Source organism: Leuciscus leuciscus (assembly GCF_965113295.1).
Source record: "Leuciscus leuciscus genome assembly, chromosome: 9".
NCBI lineage: Eukaryota > Metazoa > Chordata > Actinopteri > Cypriniformes > Leuciscidae > Leuciscus > Leuciscus leuciscus.
Genome location: NC_138733.1, coordinates 4437908 through 4457907, shown reverse-complemented (window position 1 = coordinate 4457907; position 20000 = coordinate 4437908). Strand labels below are relative to the sequence as shown.

General features: G+C 40.9%; 1 protein-coding gene across 1 annotated transcript in view; it reads left to right on the top strand.

The window, feature by feature from the left end:
• The window catches only part of dync2h1 (dynein cytoplasmic 2 heavy chain 1), a 139585-nt gene that overhangs the window by 75431 nt on the left and 44154 nt on the right, over positions 1-20000 (top strand). Inside the window, exons 65-76 of the mRNA XM_082179334.1 lie at positions 4273-4371; positions 4832-4955; positions 6399-6562; positions 6656-6775; positions 7629-7763; positions 7903-8046; positions 8451-8540; positions 11259-11324; positions 11504-11554; positions 11642-11719; positions 13370-13501; positions 13581-13653. Coding sequence (XP_082035460.1) covers positions 4273-4371; positions 4832-4955; positions 6399-6562; positions 6656-6775; positions 7629-7763; positions 7903-8046; positions 8451-8540; positions 11259-11324; positions 11504-11554; positions 11642-11719; positions 13370-13501; positions 13581-13653 — 1276 coding nt within the window. The remainder of the gene's footprint in view (positions 1-4272; positions 4372-4831; positions 4956-6398; positions 6563-6655; positions 6776-7628; positions 7764-7902; positions 8047-8450; positions 8541-11258; positions 11325-11503; positions 11555-11641; positions 11720-13369; positions 13502-13580; positions 13654-20000) is intronic.

Genomic DNA, 20000 nt, shown 5'->3' with positions numbered 1-20000 from the left:
TATACCATACTATACTATACCATACTATACCATTCCCACTAAACTAAACCATACCATACTATACTATACCATACCATTCCCACTATACTATACCATACCATACCATTCCCACTATCCTATACCATACCATACCATTCCCACTATACTATACCATACCATACCATTCCCACTATCCTATACCATACCATACCATTCCCACTATACTATACCATACCATACCATTCCCACTATCCTATACCATACCATACCATTCCCACTATACTATACCATACCATACCATACCATACCATTCCCAGTATCCTATACCATACTATACTATACCATTCCCTCTATACTAAACCATACTATACCATACCATTCCCACAATCCTATAGCATACTATACTATACCATACCATACCATACCATTCCCTCTATACTATACCATACCATACCATACCATACAATACCATTCCCTCTATACCATACCATACCATACCATACCATACCATACCATACCATACCATACCATACCATTCCCTCTATACTATACCATACTATACCATTCCCTCTATACTATACCATACCATACCATTCCCACTATCCTAATCCATACCATACCAAAAATATACCATTCCCAGTCTCCTATACCATACTATACCATTCCCTCTATACTATACCATACCATACCATTCCCACTATACTATACCATACTATACCATTCCCTCTATACTATACCATACCATACCATTCCCACTATCCTAATCCATACCATACCATAATATACCATTCCAAGTCTCCTATACCATACTATACCATTCCCTCTATACTATACCATACCATACCATTCCCACTATACTATACCATACTATACCATTCCCTCTACTATACCATACCATACCATACCATACCATTCCCACTATACTATATCATTCCCAGTATCCTATACCATACTATACTATACCATACCATTATATACCATACCTATACTACACCATACTATACCAATCCCACTTTACTATACCATACCATACCATTCCCACTATACTATACCATACCAAGTGGAAAAAAAGTGGAAGAAAAGAAAAGAACTTGCGTCTTATTGGTCAGTGAGTTTATATAGCAAAAATGTATCTTAATAATGGGAAAAAAATGTCACTTGATTACAAGTAAAGTTTCACTGTGCAAACAGGCCTTGAAATAAAATCCCTGGTGTGAATGTCTTATTAACTTAGTCATTATTTTTTAACCGTTTTCCCTTGTCTAATATTTTGTATGTCTAATACAGCTGCTTTTTTGGAAGTATGATCTCATCTTAACTGATTGAACCATTTGACGTGTGTGTGAGAAGTTAAAATTAGTGTTCTAATGGAGTCTGGTTTCTATGGTGACCCACCGTCATGTTGCCATAGAGAACAAGTGAAATGAAAGAACACCTGCAGGAAATAGAATCTGACGAAACCTGTCAGGAACCGCATGGCTCATATTTCACTGTGAAATCAACATAAAAAAGTGTTTTTTGCATAAAGAAAATTAAGCCTGTTTAAAGATTTTATGAACAATTAAACACATTTGTCCTCTAGATTCTCATTGTTTGGGGTGAAATATGAGCTGGATATGTTCCTACTCTAGTTATTCAGAAGTTATATATTATTTATTTTAATTTATCTTAAAATTATTATTTAGACAATTCATTTGTGTTATTTCGCATTGATTGGAAACTTCTCTTCTCTTTTCTACTCTTCTTGTCTCTCTCGTCTCGTCTTGTCTCTCCTCTCTTCATCTCTCCTCTCGTTTCTTCTCGTCTCTCCTCATCTCGTCTCATCTTCTCTCGTCTCTTCTCCTGTTTTCTCATCTCATCCCTCCTCTTCTCCTCTTCTCCTCGTTTCTCCTCTCGTATCCTCTTGTCTCTCGTCTCTCATCTCTTCTCCTCTTCTCGTCCCTTCTCCTGTTTTCTCATCTCGTCTCCTCTTCTCGTCTCTTCTTCTCGTTTCTTATCTCGTCTCCTCTTGTCTTGTTTCCTCTTGTCTCTCCTCTCATCTCTTCTCTCGTCTCATCTCTCCTCATCTCGTCTCATCAACTCTCATCTCATCTTCTCTCGTCTCTTCCCTTCTCCTGTTTTCTCATCTCGTCTCCTCTTCTCGTCTCTTCTTCTCGTTTCTTATCTCGTCTCCTCTTGTCTTGTTTCCTCTTGTCTCTCCTCTCATCTCTTCTCTCGTCTCATCTCTCCTCATCTCGTCTCATCAACTCTCATCTCATCTTCTCTCGTCTCTTCTCTTCTCCTCTTATCTCCTCTCGTCTCCTCTTGTCTCTCCTCTTCTCCTCGTCTCGTCTCGTCTCCTCTCGTCTCGTCTCGTCTCATCAACTCTCATCTCATCTTCTCTCGTCTCTTCTCCTCTTATCTCCTCTCGTCTCCTCTTGTCTCTCCTCTTCTCCTCGTCTCGTCTCGTCTCGTCTCATCTCGTCTCGTCTCCTCTTGTCTCTCCTCTTGTCTCTCCTCCTCTCGTCTCGTCTCGTCTCCTCTTGTCTCTCCTCTTCTCCTCTCGTCTCGTCTCATCTCGTCTCGTCTCGTCTCCTCTTGTCTCTCCTCTTCTCCTCCTCTCGTCTCCTCTCGTCTCCTCTCATCTCCTCTCGTCTCCTCTCCTCTCGTCTCGTCTCCTCTTGTCTCTCCTCTTCTCCTCCTCTCGTCTCGTCTCGTCTCGTCTTGTCTCTCCTCTCTTCATCTCTCTTCTCGTTTCTTCTCGTCTCTCCTCATCTCGTCTCATCTTCTCTCGTCTCTTCTCCTGTTTTCTCATCTCATCCCTCCTCTTCTCCTCTTCTCCTCGTTTCTCCTCTCGTATCCTCTTGTCTCTCGTCTCTCATCTCTTCTCCTCTTCTCGTCCCTTCTCCTGTTTTCTCATCTCGTCTCCTCTTCTCGTCTCTTCTTCTCGTTTCTTATCTCGTCTCCTCTTGTCTTGTTTCCTCTTGTCTCTCCTCTCATCTCTTCTCTCGTCTCATCTCTCCTCATCTCGTCTCATCAACTCTCATCTCATCTTCTCTCGTCTCTTCTCCTCTTATCTCCTCTCGTCTCCTCTTGTCTCTCCTCTTCTCCTCGTCTCCTCTCGTCTCGTCTCGTCTCCTCTTGTCTCTCCTCTTGTCTCTCCTCTCCTCTCGTCTCGTCTCGTCTCGTCTCCTCTCGTCTCCTCTCCTCTCGTCTCGTCTCGTCTCGTCTCGTCTCCTCTTGTCTCTCCTCTTCTCCTGTCTCTCCTCTTCTCCTCCTCTCGTCTCGTCTCATCTCCTCTCGTCTCGTCTCCTCTTGTCTCTCCTCTTGTCTCTCCTCCTCTCGTCTCCTCTCGTCTCGTCTCCTCTTGTCTCTCCTCTTCTCCTCCTCTCGTCTCGTCTCATCTCCTCTCGTCTCCTCTTGTCTCTCCTCTTCTCCTCGTCTCATCTCCTCTCGTCTCCTCTCGTCTCGTCTCCTCTCGTCTCCTCTTGTCTCTCCTCTTCTCCTCCTCTCGTCTTGTCTCATCTCCTCTCGTCTCGTCTCCTCTCGTCTCCTCTCGTCTTGTCTCTCCTCTCTTCATCTCTCCTCTCGTTTCTTCTCGTCTCTCCTCATCTCGTCTCATCTTCTCTCGTCTCTTCTCCTGTTTTCTCATCTCATCCCTCCTCTTCTCCTCTTCTCCTCGTTTCTCCTCTCGTATCCTCTTGTCTCTCGTCTCTCATCTCTTCTCCTCTTCTCGTCCCTTCTCCTGTTTTCTCATCTCGTCTCCTCTTCTCGTCTCTTCTTCTCGTTTCTTATCTCGTCTCCTCTTGTCTTGTTTCCTCTTGTCTCTCCTCTCATCTCTTCTCTCGTCTCATCTCTCCTCATCTCGTCTCATCAACTCTCATCTCATCTTCTCTCGTCTCTTCTCCTCTTATCTCCTCTCGTCTCCTCTTGTCTCTCCTCTTCTCCTCTTGTCTCTCCTCTTGTCTCTCCTCCTCTCGTCTCGTCTCGTCTCCTCTCGTCTCGTCTCGTCTCGTCTCCTCTTGTCTCTCCTCTTCTCCTCCTCTCGTCTCGTCTCATCTCCTCTCGTCTCGTCTCGTCTCCTCTTGTCTCTCCTCTTGTCTCTCCTCCTCTCGTCTCCTCTCGTCTCGTCTCCTCTTGTCTCTCCTCTTCTCCTCCTCTCGTCTCGTCTCATCTCCTCTCGTCTCCTCTTGTCTCTCCTCTTCTCCTCGTCTCATCTCCTCTCGTCTCGTCTCCTCTCTTCTCCTCGTCTCATCTCCTCTCGTCTCGTCTCCTCTCGTCTCATCTTGTCTCTCTTCTCCTCTCGTCTCCCAGAGTGCTTCTTGTCCATTCTTGATCGATCCGTCTTCTCGTGCGACAGAGTGGTTGCGAACTCATCTGAAAGCACATCGTCTGGAGGTCATAAACCAACAGGTAAACACACACACACACACACGTCTGGGCCGTATGTCAGAACTGTAATACTGTATCCCACAATGCAATGTAATCGCAATTCAAATCTCCTCAACTCATTTTGGCATGTCCATATATAAAATAACAATTTATTTTATTTTTATTTCTTTTTTAAAGTCAGAACCAGTATTATTTATTATGATGTATTATTATAGTTTTTATTAATGTTATAATGCCATTTTAATTTAAATTCTAGTTAAAGTTTTAGTAATTTAGTTTTTTTGGGAGATAACTATGTTTTTTTATTTTATTTTTTTAAAATATGTCTATATAGGGTATATACATTTTTGTTTGAGTTATTTTTGTACATCAAGTTAAACTAAATGAAAATGAGAAGTGTAGTTTGAGTTAACTATAATAACCCTGGTCAAAACCCCTGAAATGTCACATGCACATGTTTATTTGCCTTAATGTGTCTCAGGACACTAACTTCATGACGGTGTTGGAGTTATCCGTGCGCTTCGGGAAAACTCTGATCATCCAGGAGATGGACGGCGTGGAGCCGGTCCTGTACCCGCTGCTGCGGAGAGATCTCATCGCACAGGGTGAGTACAGTGAGTGTGTGTTAAACCTTTATTTTACATCAGCTGTCGTGCAGTAGGTGGCGCTGTGTCTTTATACAGTTTATATAAAGTCGTGTTATTACTGAATTAAGTTCTTTTAAAAAAAGCTTACTGACCCCAAACTCCTGAACGGTTGTGTGTATTCTGATTGGCTGTGATTTTGACATTTTACTTTCAGTAAGGACTGAAAAATTAATTGAGGCTCGAAACGTGTGGTGTCACACATGGTTAGAACTCGTGGAGTTAGACACTCCTAAGACACACACACATGCATGCACACACTCACTCTCTCTCACACACACACACACACACACACACACACACACACGCTCCTCCTCTCCTGTAGTGTGTTTATCCTCCTGTCCCAGCTGTATGAAATAAGACCCGCGGGCATCTCTGAAGCCTTCTCCATATGCTGCTGTGTGCGTGTGTGTGTGTGTGTGTGTGTGTGTGTGTGTGTGTGTGTGTGGATATGGCTGAGCCTATCAGGGACCGGCGGGAGGCAGATAAACCTCGAGGTTTTCTAAAACTACGAGGTTTTCAGCGCTTGGATGAGGAGAGAAAGAGAGAGGGAAATTAAAGTGTGTGTGTACAGACTACTGCATTGCAGACATACAGGAGAGACCACACACACACACACACACACACACACACACACACACACACACACACACACACACACAGTGTCATGTTCAATTTGGCAACCCCACAAATCCTCAAGGAGGATTCCACACCAATCTCAGCTGCATTCATTAACGCTGTTTTCACGCTACTCGTTTTTCAGCATTACGTGCTACACACTGCATGTGGATCTGTGTTATGCACACAATCACAGTTATTTGGGATAGTTATTTACTATTTATATATATATATATATATATATATAATTCTAATATATAATTTTTCTTTTTACGTTTAGTTTTTTCATCTAATATTTATTTATTATTTAATTTTATTACTGGAAAATAATTTGTATTTGTTTTAGTTTTAGTTAACAATAACAACACTGCAGAACACTCTGGATGTAAGACTGTATCCCACAATGCAATTCACTCAACTTGACGTTCTATTTCCAGTGACACATGAATCACAATTCAATTTAAAAGCAATTTCAGCAGTTTTTTTTTTTGTTGTTGTTCTAATTTCTCCTCCTCAACTCATTATTCAAACCAAAATTACAGCATTTCTCACAAATAATGTATTTATGTTTTTTTTTTGTTTTTGTTTTTTTTAACATGACATGACTCATTGAATTATTCATACAGTATAATGTAATAAGGTCGTGTGCCAAAAAACAAAAAACATACTGATGTTTAAAACATCACTGCACACTGTTTTACACACTGTTTTTTAGTATACAAGTACTTTATTCTGCTCTTTTTGTGTGTGTGTGTGTGTGTGTGTGTGTGTGTGTGTGTGTGGCAGGGCCGCGATACGTGGTGCAGATTGGAGACAAAGTCATCGACTATAATGAGGATTTCCGTCTGTTTCTGGCGACCCGTAACCCCAGTCCCTTCATCCCACCTGATGCCGCGTCTGTCATCACTGAGGTGAACTTCACCACCACTAGAGCAGGACTGCGAGGACAGGTAACACACACACACACACACACACACACACACACACACACACTCACTTATTAACTGCTCCGACTCCATAAAGATCATCATTATTGTGTTTAGCTGCTAGCGTTGACCATCCAGCAGGAGAAGCCAGAGCTGGAGAGTGAGAAAACCAAACTCTTACAACAGGAAGAGGAGAAGAAGATCCAGCTCGCTCAGCTGGAGGAGTCGCTACTGGAGGTACTGAAGCAACAATCCCAGCATGCTCCCAAACACACCATACACATGAGGTCTTTTACGGACCCCATCCTAAAATCTAAAAGTCAGCTATATATTTTCATGTATAAAGACATAAATACTGTGAAAAATGTATATTATAAATATGTGTGAAATATTATTTGGAAAGGATTTAGCTTAAATCATTACTTTTTTTAAACACTTTAGTACTGTGCTGTTAGATGTATTATTTATTTATTTAAATCAAACTTCATTTTTTTATTATTTATTAATTATTATTTTTGTATTTATTATTTATTTGAATAAAATTTAGTTAGTTATTTAGTTTTATATTAGTTTTTATTTATTCATATATTTTTACAGTGATTTTCTCTAAACATTTCCACTCCCTCAGTTTGAAAACCCCTGTTTTCCTGGATGTGTTTCTCCAAATACACATCATACAGTGTGCGCTGTGTACTATAAATATGTCTGAAATATTATTTGGAAAATATTTAGTATTTGTAAATAATTTTTAAATAATAATAGTATTTATTTTAGTCAATTCATTTATTTTAATCAAATTCCATTCATTCATTATTTTGATAAAATGTGTTTATTATTTATTTAAATAAAACATTTAAATTTAATGAATTATTTATTTAATTATATTAATTTATTTTAATACAATTTTACGATTTCTAATTTTATTTTAATCAAAGTTAGTTACTTACTTAGTTTTATTATTTATATATTTTTACAGTGATTTTCTCTAATAATAAGCTGATAAGTTTCCACTTCCAAAATACCCTTGTTTTCCTGGATGTTTTCCTCAAATATGCAGCAAAGAGTGTGTGTTTTGTGTGTGTGTGTGTAGACTCTGGCGACGGCTCAAGGCAATATCCTGGAGAATAAGGAGCTGATTGAGTCTCTGAACCAGACCAAAGCCAGCAGTTCTCTGATCCACCAATCACTGACTGAATTCCACCGCCTGCAGACATCACTCGACCAGGTGATGCTGGGAAGAGTGCGATCATGACAGAGATAGCAGGAGTGCCTGAAACAGCAGGTGGCAGCAGAGTAACGTCCGTCTGTGTGTGTGTGTGTGTGTGTGTGTGTGTGTGTGTGTGTGTGTGTGTGTGTGTGTGTAGGAAAGGGACGCGTACCTGCCGCTAGCCGAGACGGCCAGTAAGATGTACTTTGTGATCAGGGATCTGTCCAAGATTAATAACATGTACAGGTTCAGTCTGGTGTCGTTCCTGCGACTCTTCCACCGAGCGCTGCAGAACAAACAGGTGATGTGGAAACACACCACACACACACACACACACACACACACACACACACACACACACAGGCAAAATAATGCATTCTCTGTGTTGAGACGAGATGTATATCTTGTTAATATATTAAATGTAGCATGTAGAAAGAGTATTACAAGGCGTTAGTATAAGCAGGACATCCCCTTACTTGGAGAATGGATAGAAATTGTTAAAGAAATATACAATATGGAAGAATTGACTCTTATTTTGAGACTCAAAAGGACATATTTCTAAAATACTGAAAGAATATTTTATTCTTTTTCTTTTCTTTTTTTCTGTTTCTTTAATGCTGTATGCTTGAAAAATCAATAAAAATACAGTAAAAAATCCCTAAAATGAATGCTGCATTAGTGAAGTGAACTGTGTGTGTGATGCAGGAAAGCGAGAGCACCGATGTGAGGATCTCCACGCTGGAGAACAGTCTGAAGAACATGGTGTATGAGTATATCTGCCGCTCACTCTTCAAGGTAACACACTGAACCCCTCCTAATGTTCCCATAGCGATGACCACGCCCACTTAAAACCCCCAGCACCAATCAGAGCCCTCCTTATGTTCCCATAGTGATGACCCTGCCCACCTAAAACCCCTGCACCAATCAGACTCCTCCTTATGTTCCCATAGCGATGATGCCGCCCACCTAAAACCCCAAGCACCAATCAGAGCCCTCCTTATGTTCCCATAGCGATGACCACGTCCACCTAAAACCCCCAGCACCAATCAGAGCCCTCCTAATGTTCCCATAGCGATGACCATGTCCACTTAAAACCCCCCAGCACCAATCAGAGCCCTCCTAATGTTCCCATAGCGATGACCACGCCCACTTAAAACCCCCAGCACCAATCAGAGCCCTCCTTATGTTCCCATAGTGATGACCCTGCCCACCTAAAACCCCTGCACCAATCAGACTCCTCCTTATGTTCCCATAGCGATGATGCCGCCCACCTAAAACCCCAAGCACCAATCAGAGCCCTCCTTATGTTCCCATAGCGATGACCACGTCCACCTAAAACCCCCAGCACCAATCAGAGCCCTCCTAATGTTCCCATAGCGATGACCATGTCCACTTAAAACCCCCCAGCACCAATCAGAGCCCTCCTAATGTTCCCATAGCGATGACCACGCCCACTTAAAACCCCCAGCACCAATCAGAGCCCTCCTAATGTTCCCATAGCGATGACCATGCCCACTTAAAACCCCCCAGCACCAATCAGAGCCCTCCTTATGTTCCCATAGCGATGATGCCGCCTACCTAAAACCCCCTGCACCAATCAGAGCCCTCCTTATGTTCCCATAGCGATGATGCCGCCTACCTAAAACCCCCTGCACCAATCAGAGCCCTCCTTATGTTCCCATAGCGATGATGCCGCCTACCTAAAACCCCCAGCACCAATCAGAGCCCTCCTTATGTTCCCATAGCGATGACCACGCCCACCTAAAACCCCCAGCACCAATCAGAGCCCTCCTTATGTTCCCATAGCGATGACCACGCCCACCTAAAAAACCCAGTACCAATCAGAGCCCTCCTTATAGTAGGAGTAGTAGTAAAATCTTTATTTGTCCCTATACAGGGCAATTTAAGCAGCTTCAACCTCACAAACATACACATTTTTATAAAACAGAGAACATCACAAACTCCGGGCATTTACAATAATTCTTCATATAGCTACTATTAAAATTCACGGTACCTTTATCTTTGTTTCAAATAAGTATTTACACTCATAACTGCATTTGAAACAAAAGACCTAGAAGCTTTAGCAGTCCTCCACTTGGCCACTCTATATCGCCGACCTGAGGGAAGCAGTTCAGATTCTGAAAACAAAATGTGAGATGTATCATCCAAGATAGTCAAAGACTTCCTAAGAACATTCCTCTCACACAGAGCAGACAAACCCAGCTGTACAGAGCCTGTAATCTTTGACCCTAAATGAATAGTGCTCTGAAGCTGGGATCTACTTTTAACATTTCATCCATAAAACCAACAGATCATAGCAAAGGTCAAAACAGTTTCAATTAAAGATCTATAAAACATTATCAATATAGATTTATCCACTTAGATGTTTATGTTGCCTTTAGCGATGACCACGTCCACTTAAAACCCCCAGCACCAATCAGAGCCCTCCTTATGTTCCCATAGCAATGACCACACCCACCTAAAACCCCCAGCACCAATCAGAGCCCTCCTTATGTTCCCATAGCGATGACCACGCCCACCTAAAACCCCCAGCACCAATCAGAGCCCTCCTTATGTTCCCATAGCGATGACCACGCCCACTTAAAACCACAGAGTTAACCGTTTTCCTTTTTTCCACCAAAAGGATGTTGGTGTTTATGTCTGGACGACAGAAGTGAACAGCTGGTCATTTTGACGCCAGTTTTTCATTATGATTGAATGGTTATTTTATTTAAATAATAAGAAAAAAAAGACAACTGGCTGCCACTCAATAAATTAGTCACATGACTTGAGGCAAAGTCAATTAAAAAAATTTTTATTATGATTTTTTTTTTATATTGTCAATATTTTTACATAATTCTTACATTTTTTAAATACATTTTATTTAAAAAAAAAAATGTTTTATTTGACTTTATTTTCTGACATAACAACTGGCCCCCACAAATAAATACAATTTTAAACTGAACTAAACCAAAGCTGAGATAAAAATAAATGAAACCTATATATATATATATATTCTGGTATTTGGAAAGAGGTTTTTTGGCAGCCTTATTCCTGTATCATATTTTGTCACATCCAGTCCTGCTTTGATATTTGTAAATGAAATCATTTTATTTGAAACAGACAGTGAAAATAAAGTTGTAGTTGATGCAGCACAGCAAAGCGAGGAGTGTGTGTCCGCGCGCTGAATGTGTTCAGCATGTCGACAGCTTCATTGATTCCAGCGACAGTGATCTAGTTTTGGTGTGCGTCGGTCTAGCCTGATTGAGTTGTTGTTTTACGTGGGAAGGAGACCAATTCCTCCTGCACAGAACCTGCGTTTCCTCAGTGGGAGAGCGGGAACGGGCCTCCAGCACTAGGCAGTGTGTCACGTTCATTCATTTCAGCATTCATTCGTTTATGCGTTTGGCAGACGCTTTTATCCAGAGCGACTTAACATTGTATTTCAGGGATAGATGTTATCAGTTCATGCATTCACTGGGAATCTGAATGTTCTGTGTGTCCGCTTTACAGGCGGATCAGTTGATGTTTGCACTGCACTTTGTGAAGGGAATGAACCCAGACCTGTTCCAGGAGAACGTAAGTGTGTGTGTGTGTCTCATAATGAATCCTGAAGGAATGATAACGTCTCTGTTTTGGCTCGTCTACAGCAGCGACTCTGACAAGACAAATATGTTGTTATTAGCCCTTCCAGTAAAGCACAATAAAACTGAATGACTCGTGTGTGTTTGTGGCGCTCTGATGACGGTGTCTCGCAGGAATGGGACGTGTTCACCGGCCTGATCGTCGCAGACATGGTTCGGAAGACGGTATGAATCTTTTTTTTTTACGTTTTTCTTGATGAAATGACACTCATCTCCTCTCTTCAGTCATATCAATTCTCTCTCTTTCTTCAGGACTCCCAGAAGTCTCTGCGGGAGCAGTTTCCGTCTTGGATTGATCAGGAGAGGCTGATGGCTGTGGCTCTGCTCAAGGTAATTAGGGTCCTATGATATCCATGAAACGGAAACACGGAAAACAGTCATAAAAAATGTATTGACAATATAACGCAGGATGTCATTGAATTTGGTAAATGACTTCATGTGCAGAGCCGCTCTGAGAGTCTCTTCAACGACATTTCACAAGTTCATTTCAGAAAAATAATATTAAATACAGAAGCTCAAAGGTCTTCAGGACAACCTGTCAAAATAAAAGTTTTGAAATTATGACAGAAATGTATTGTATATACAGTAGAATGCACTTCTCGAAGTAATAATGATCAAAATTATATTAATAATGAAGTTTTTTCAACTTAAATTTTTAAGGAATATCACACAATTGTTTTAGTTTTAACAGTAAACCTCTATTGTGCGGCACTTTGTTTGTCAAAATAGTTCATTTGAATTTTATTACATTTTAAAATTAAAAATTTAAAAAGGTTTTAATGCCCTACACTTACCACCATTTTTGATAATAAACTTGTATTAAATCATGAATCCAGAAATATAAAAACAGACAGAATTAAATTAAAACAACACAGAATTTCTAAAATAAAAAAAACGTTTCATAATGCCCTAAAAATATTTTTTTTGTATATATATATATATATCCATCCATCCATCTTCTTCCGCTTATCCGGGGCCGGGTCGCGGGGGCAGCAGTCTAAGCAGAGATGCCCAGACTTCCCTCTCCCTAGACACTTCCTCCAGCTCTTCCGGGGGGACACCGAGGCGTTCCCAGGCCAGCCGGGAGACATAGTCTCTCCAGCGTGTCCTAGGTCTTCCCCGGGGTCTCCTCCCAGTATATATATATATATTTTTTTTTTGATTTTTTTTTAGCGTTTTTGTGTTTTATTAGGATAGAACAGTAGCTAGACAGGAAGTGAGGTGGGAGAGAGAGAGAGGGGGGACGGGATCGGGAAAGGTCCACAAGCCGGGACTCGAACTTGGGTCTCCTGAAGCACAACGGCGCTACATGTCGACGCACACTTGCCCACGAGGCTATCGGCGCTTTTTTGTATATTTTGTATAAAATGTTAAATTGTATAAATGTCTTGATTTCAATTAATTAGACATACTTTTTGATTACTAAAATTTTATTTAACCATTAAAACTAAATAAAACCATTAAATCCCCCAAAAACTAAAAAAAATAAAAAAAAATAACGGAATCCACAAAAATTCTAATGAAAATAAAGCAGAATTTGTGAAAAAATAAAACAGATTTCACAGGGTAATGTCACTGAGCCAGATGTTTGACTACTGTCTTTCTCTAGTATGTTACTCTAGTATGTTAGTACGTTACCTCAAAAAAAAAAAAAATGTCTTTCCTTTTCCTTTAACCCTCCTTTGTCTGGTTTATGCTACTGTAAGCAATGCCTGAAGTTTGTATTTTGATCACTTCTTCTTCAGTTGGGGATATTTTGGGGATATTTAATTTAATTTTATCAATCAATAAATTCCTCTTGAAAAAACTTTGTTGTATTATTTTAATTTAATACTGTGAAGCTGCTTTGATACAATCTGTATTGTGAAAAGCGCTATACAAATAAACTTGACTTGACTTGACTTCTTGCGTTGCTTTTGCCTCTTCACGATGACTCGCTGATAAATGACTAAATGTCGTTTTCTCTCCGTGTCTCTCCAGAGCACCTTTCCAATGTTGTATCAGTCTCTCTGTCTGGATGATGCAGACCTGTGGCTCACATTCTCACGCAGTTCCTGCTGCGAACAGGAAGTCCCGCCTCCCATTGCCAAGAAGATCTCCCTCTTTCAGCAGGTCAGCTGTCAATCAACAGTACGCACCAATCAGAGTGCTCAGATTAAACTTACTCTTTATTCCTCTATTTCTTTCTCAGGTGTTGGTGGTCCAGGCGTTACGGCCGGATCGCTTACAGAGTGCGATGGCAGCATTTGCCTCTCAAGCTTTGGGTAAGTGCAGAGAGAGATGACACACACACACGCACACACACGCACACACACACACACACACACACACACACACACACACACACACACACACACACGCACACACACACACTAACCCAATCCCTAAACCTACCCATCACACACACACTCACACTAACCCGACCCCTAAACCTACCCATCACACACACACACACACACACACACACAGACACACACACACACACACACACACACACACACACACACACACACACACACACACACACTCACACTAACCCGACCCAACACACACACACACACACACACACACACACACACACACTAACCCGACCCCTAAACCTACCCATCACACACACACACAGACACACACACACACACACACACACACACACACACACACACACACACACACACACACACACACACACACACACACTCACACTAACCCGACCACTAAACCTACCCAACACACACACACACACACCCACACACACACACTAACCCGACCCCTAAACCTACCCATCACACAAAACTTTCTGCACTTCTACATATTTAAAAAATCACAGTTTATTATGTTTATTAATCGATTTCCCTTGTGAGGACCAGCAAAAAGAATCTCAAGTTTTATTATCCTTGTGGGGACACGTCCACACACACACTCACTGGTCAGAATCAGGCATGTATAATCTATCTGATGGCTGACTCTCACTCTTTGTCATCAGTTTGTGTCTCTGGAGTTTAATTATGACGCATAGACCGAACTCAACCTTCAGATACATTATAAATACATCTCACGCACAGCCTTCTGCGTGTGTGTGTGGTCGATACAGGGCTATTGATTTAGGTTTAGTCATCAGCTTATTATAACTTTCAAATTAGCCAAGCGTGAAACCACACACACACAATTACTGCTGATTGATGCTCTCTAGGGCCACTTCCAATGAGACACAATTAAAACCTGAGCAAACACTACATTCATCTCTTTTACCTGCAACACACACACACACACACACACACACACACACACACACACACACACACACACACACACAACATAATACTGAAAAACCTGAGCACACAAACATGCACAATTAGCCTTACAATACTGTCAGCATGGATGGATAGTTAGATAGATAGATAGATAGAATAAAAGAGCGATAGATCAATTGACAAATGGATGGACGGATGGATAGATAGATGGATAGATGGACAGACTGATAAATTGACGGCTAGATGGAGCGATAGAATAAAAGAACGATAGATCAATTGACAAATGGATGGACAGACAGATAGATAGATAGATAGATAGATAGATAGATAGATAGATAGATAGATAGATAGATAGATAGACGAATGGATAGACCGACTGATAAATGGATGGATAGAATGATAGAACGATAGATAAATGGATGGACGGATAGACACATAGATTGATAGATAGATAGACAGAAGGATAGACACATAGATTGATAGATAGATAGATAGATAGATAGATAGATAGATAGATAGATAGATAGTTTCTCAGAGACTGAAATGTTTCATCTGTATGAAGTTTCTTTTTCTGCCTCTTCATCTTCTCTAGATTTATTCCGGTTAATTAGTTCTTTTATTGGCGTCGGTGTGTTTTATTAGCTTGTCTAATGATTCCAGTGAATTACAGCAGTTCCAGTGATGAGCACTGGTGTAACTGTGGCGTGACGCACTCATAAAGCGGAGGTGAAGAAGAGTCAGTGTGAGGGTCTGCCAGCAGAGGGAGCTGTTCAGCTCCGGGTTTGAGGAATCTGCTGTTACTTTACAATTATCGATTCATGCTTGGACTTTATCTCTGATGTCCTTAAACAGCAGTTTGCCTCACTTATATGAGAAATTTATGAGTTAACTACCAATTGAACTCTCGACAGAAATGTGTTTTTAACGTCCTCCACTTCTCTCTTTTAATTCATCAGTTGTGAGATCAAAAACTGATCTTTTATTCGTAGGCTTATGCGCTAACATCAAAGCTGTCTGTATAATGTTTGTAAAGATGTATTCATCTAATAACGCTACAGTTTTAGTTTAGATGGTGTGAACAGGCAGCAGACGTCCATCAGGAGAGCACAACTGATGGATTTGCCAATTTGTTCATTTCAATGTTGAATTGAATCCATCTTGAGCCAAAGCCCTGACTCACTCCATTACCTCTACGTGCCGATCGTGTTTCTCCAGTCTTCAAGGTTACGTATAGATTTAAAAAATTAGGTAACACTTTATTTTACAGTGTCATTGTTACATAATGTTACATGTAACTATAAATTATGCATAATTACATGCAACTAACCCTAAACCAAACCCTCATCCTAATCCTAACCCTATAGTAAGTACATGTAGTTAATTAATATTACTCAGTACTTAAATATATAATTACACTGTAACAATGACACCTTAAAATAAAGTGTATCCAAAAATGATTAGTGCTGTGCAACGATTAATCGCATCCAAAATAAATATTTGTGTTTAAATAATATGTGTGTGTACTGTGTATATTTAAGAAATATTTGCATGTATTTACTGTATATATATTTATATATAATTTATATCATATATAAATAACACATTTTTCTTAAATATATACATGCGTGTGTGTGTATTTATATATTCAAAATATATTATAATGTTATAAAATACACATATATTGTAAAAAAAAAAAAAAAAAAAAAAATTTGCATTTTTATTTTTTACCTTGCTTCCATCGTGGAGATTATTTTTCAGTGCCGGGTCGATGTTACTGTAGCGAGGTTAGATGTTGTGAGAAGGAGGAGGTGGGAACCGGTGAACATTCAAAGACTTTAATAAACGTAAAATAAACATACAAAATGAAAGTACCGTATTTTCCGCACTATAAGGCGCACCGGATTATAAGGCGCACCTTCAATGAATGGCCTATTTTAGAACTGTTTTCATATATAGGGCGCACCGGATTATAAGGCGCATAGAATAGAAGATACTGCAGTCAAACGTTTGACTGGGTTTGCGTTATGCAGTGGTCACCAACCTTTTCAAGCCTAAGATCACATCCAAAGTCCAAATGTAAACCAAGATCTACCACTTGCAAAAAAAATATGAAAAAACAAGTGGCTGAGCTGTAAAACCTTGTTTATACTCGACGCGTCCGCATGAGCGCGAAGGTAATAAAAAACTAATATCCGTCTGCTCGGGCAGATTCGGCTCAAAGTCGTGCATCTTCGGATGCGGAGGCGCGCGCGCGGCGAAATGACGTCATTGTGACAGCGCGCGCGCCTCCGCATCCGAAGATGCACGACTTTGAGCCGAATCTGCCCGAGCAGACGGATATTAGTACATCTCATCACACCGGCACCCAGTTTGCGCGTCTAAATCAGTTGTATGGTCTGGTGTTCAGTCTAAAACAAAACAGTTGCGTCAAGTATAAATGCCTCGTCTGTTTGGGGAGGTGCGCGCGCAGTCAGCGGAGGCTCGCGCTCCGGTGCCAGGCGAAAGTATAAACAAGGTTTAAGTCAGCGGTTGTTTTACAGACATTAATATAAGGCGCCAGATCCATATATAAGGCGCTCCGGATTATAAGGCGCACTGTCGTTTTTTGAAAAAATTAAAGGCTTTTAAGTGCGCCTTATAGTGCGGAAAATACGGTAAAGACAGACAGCCTCCCCTCACAGACGACTGCTGTCACAACAAAACACAGCATAAGTCCAGGCCTGGTCCTCTCTCATCCTTCACTGTCGTCGCTCCTCCTTCATGCTTCCGCTCCTCCTTCATGCTTCCGCTCCTCCGTGAGAGACTCGAGACCGTTGCGTCGCACAGGTGTCGCTCATTATCAATCACGGCACCGGCCTCGCGCCGCTCTCCCACGGCCCTCGGCCTCGCCACCGTCACCCAAACCCACAGACAGCTGGCATTAAACCCTCTCTTCTGGGTTCATGCTGGGCGATGATGTGTAACCTTAGAGTCCTGGAAACAGCTCACAAATCATCAGTGTGAACAGCAGCCTTCTCATTTCCCAGCACTCTCCCCCTGTCTCCATCCCTCACACACACACACACACACACACACACACACACATGGGTCTCGTTACTGATAATACAGCAGTTTTGCCTTCACCGGCGGTTCCGCAGCCACATTCAGTGAAATTAATTGCCTAATTAGCAAATAAAATGGCTTGCTTGCTTGCCAGCGACTGTGGTTTAGTATGCAAGACATTTAGTCCAAGGGCGAACCATCGGTTAGTCTGTGATTAGCGTTTCCACTGTACTCTATAATTCATTTTTCCAAACATTATTGATTTCAGTGGAGGAAGAGAGAGGAGGACTATAGGGAGACTGGGATATATTTTAGTCTGCCTGCGGTCTCGGTTTGATCGTAGTAATGCCAGACGAAACCTCGTAGCTTCGACTGCTAATGCAATGCAATGCTCGTTAGATGCGGCTCTTTGAATGAGCTCCTGAAACTCACCCTGTTTCTAAACACAAGTCACTAGTTGAGGCTTGACATTCACGTGTTTGCTCATCAGCCACTGTGACTAGTGGTTTTCCAAAGTTACCAGCCACTCAGCGTTTCCATTGGCCACGATTTTGACGTCGATACCATGGGGAAAAACTGCACAATAGATATTTTTAATATTATCTCATAATTTGGCAGCAGGTTTATTAGGCTGCTGTCACTTTAAGAGCTGACGCACGGATCCGTTATACTGTTACATGTGCGTTTTCTTTCTCAAATGTTTACATTCACTGTGTAAAAACATAACTGACTGTGTTTACGTGAAAACTCGCATTACTTTGTGTGTATTTGAGTGTTTAAGCGCAATAAGCAGTGAAAAATAACTCTGCATAATATAAATAATAATAATGGACTTTGGGTGTGAGCACAAAATCTGTAGGAATGAGTAAAATATGCTCAATACGCACAATCTCTCGCCTAAATTCAATCCCTGTGACACCAATAATATGAATCCGGAGTAAATCTGTCAGAGAGAAAGAGCAGCTGGTATCGTGTTTTCTTGCGGAAGAGCTTCAGATATTCCAGTATCGATATGTGTCAAAAAATCTATATTTTTGACAACACTAGTTTGCACTTAGTTTATTATTTCAGATGCCTTTTTAAAAAATGTATATGATATATAAAATTCAATCCACTAAAGTGGCCAGAGGAGTGACTGCGTTACACATCACTGATGAAATACACACACATCTGGCATTTGGCGGGTGTTGATGTCAAGCGTTGAACACTTTTACTCATCAAGGATGCATTAATTTGATTAAAAGTGACAGTAAAGACATTTATAATGTTACAAAAGATTCTATTTCAAATAAATGCTGTTCTTTTGAACTTTCTATTTATCAATGAATCCTGAAAAATAAAATAAAATGTATCACGGTTTCCACAGAAATATGAAGCAGCACAACTGTTTTCAGCACTGATAATAATAATCATAAATGTTTCTTGATCATCAAATCATCATATTAGAGTGATTTCTGAAGGATCATGTGACACTGAAGACTGGAGTAATGATGCTGAAAATTCAGCTTTGATCACAGGAATAAATTACACTTTACTAGATATTCACATAGAAAACAGATATTTTAAATTGTAATAATATTTTACTGTATTTTTGATCATATAAATGTAGCCTTGATGAACAGAAGAGACTTCTTTCAAAAATATAAAACGAAATCCAAACAGTGCACTGTTCCTTTAAGAAGAGTTTCTTATAGTTCTGCTTGGTTGGATCTCAGTATTTGATGGAGACTAAAGGTTGTGTGTGTGTGTGTGTGTGTGTGTGTGTGTGTGTGTGTGTGTGTGTGTGTGAGATGGAGGCAATCAGATCTCCTGATGACCAGCGTCTCGCTTCCGTGGATATGATCAGAACTGTAGATTTTCCTGTAAACAACACACAGTTTTCTCCTGAAAGCGCCTGCAGAAGGCTCGACATGTCCAGGTCTCAGACGACACACACACACACACACACACACACAGTCTGTCTCCCCCTAGGCTCATACACACACACCTCTCACAGGACGTTCTTCGGAGCTGAAAACACCTTACGGTGTTAATTACCCTTCACACAGGGGTCCTTCTGTTCCTCTCTCGTCTGTTTTCGTGTGTGTCGCTGCTCCTATCTGTCTTTCCTGTCTCTTCTTCCTGGTAAATGAGTTATAATTGTGCAGAACACTTTGTCTGAAGACGACGCATCCCTCTAGATCGAATGGGTTCGCTTGCAGGGTTACGCTGATGCTATAATTATTACAGCGCTAAAATAAATAATAACATTCCGCATGAATAGTGAAACGGTCCGCTCCACTGCCATTAGCTCTAATGCCGCGTCATTAGGAATTAAA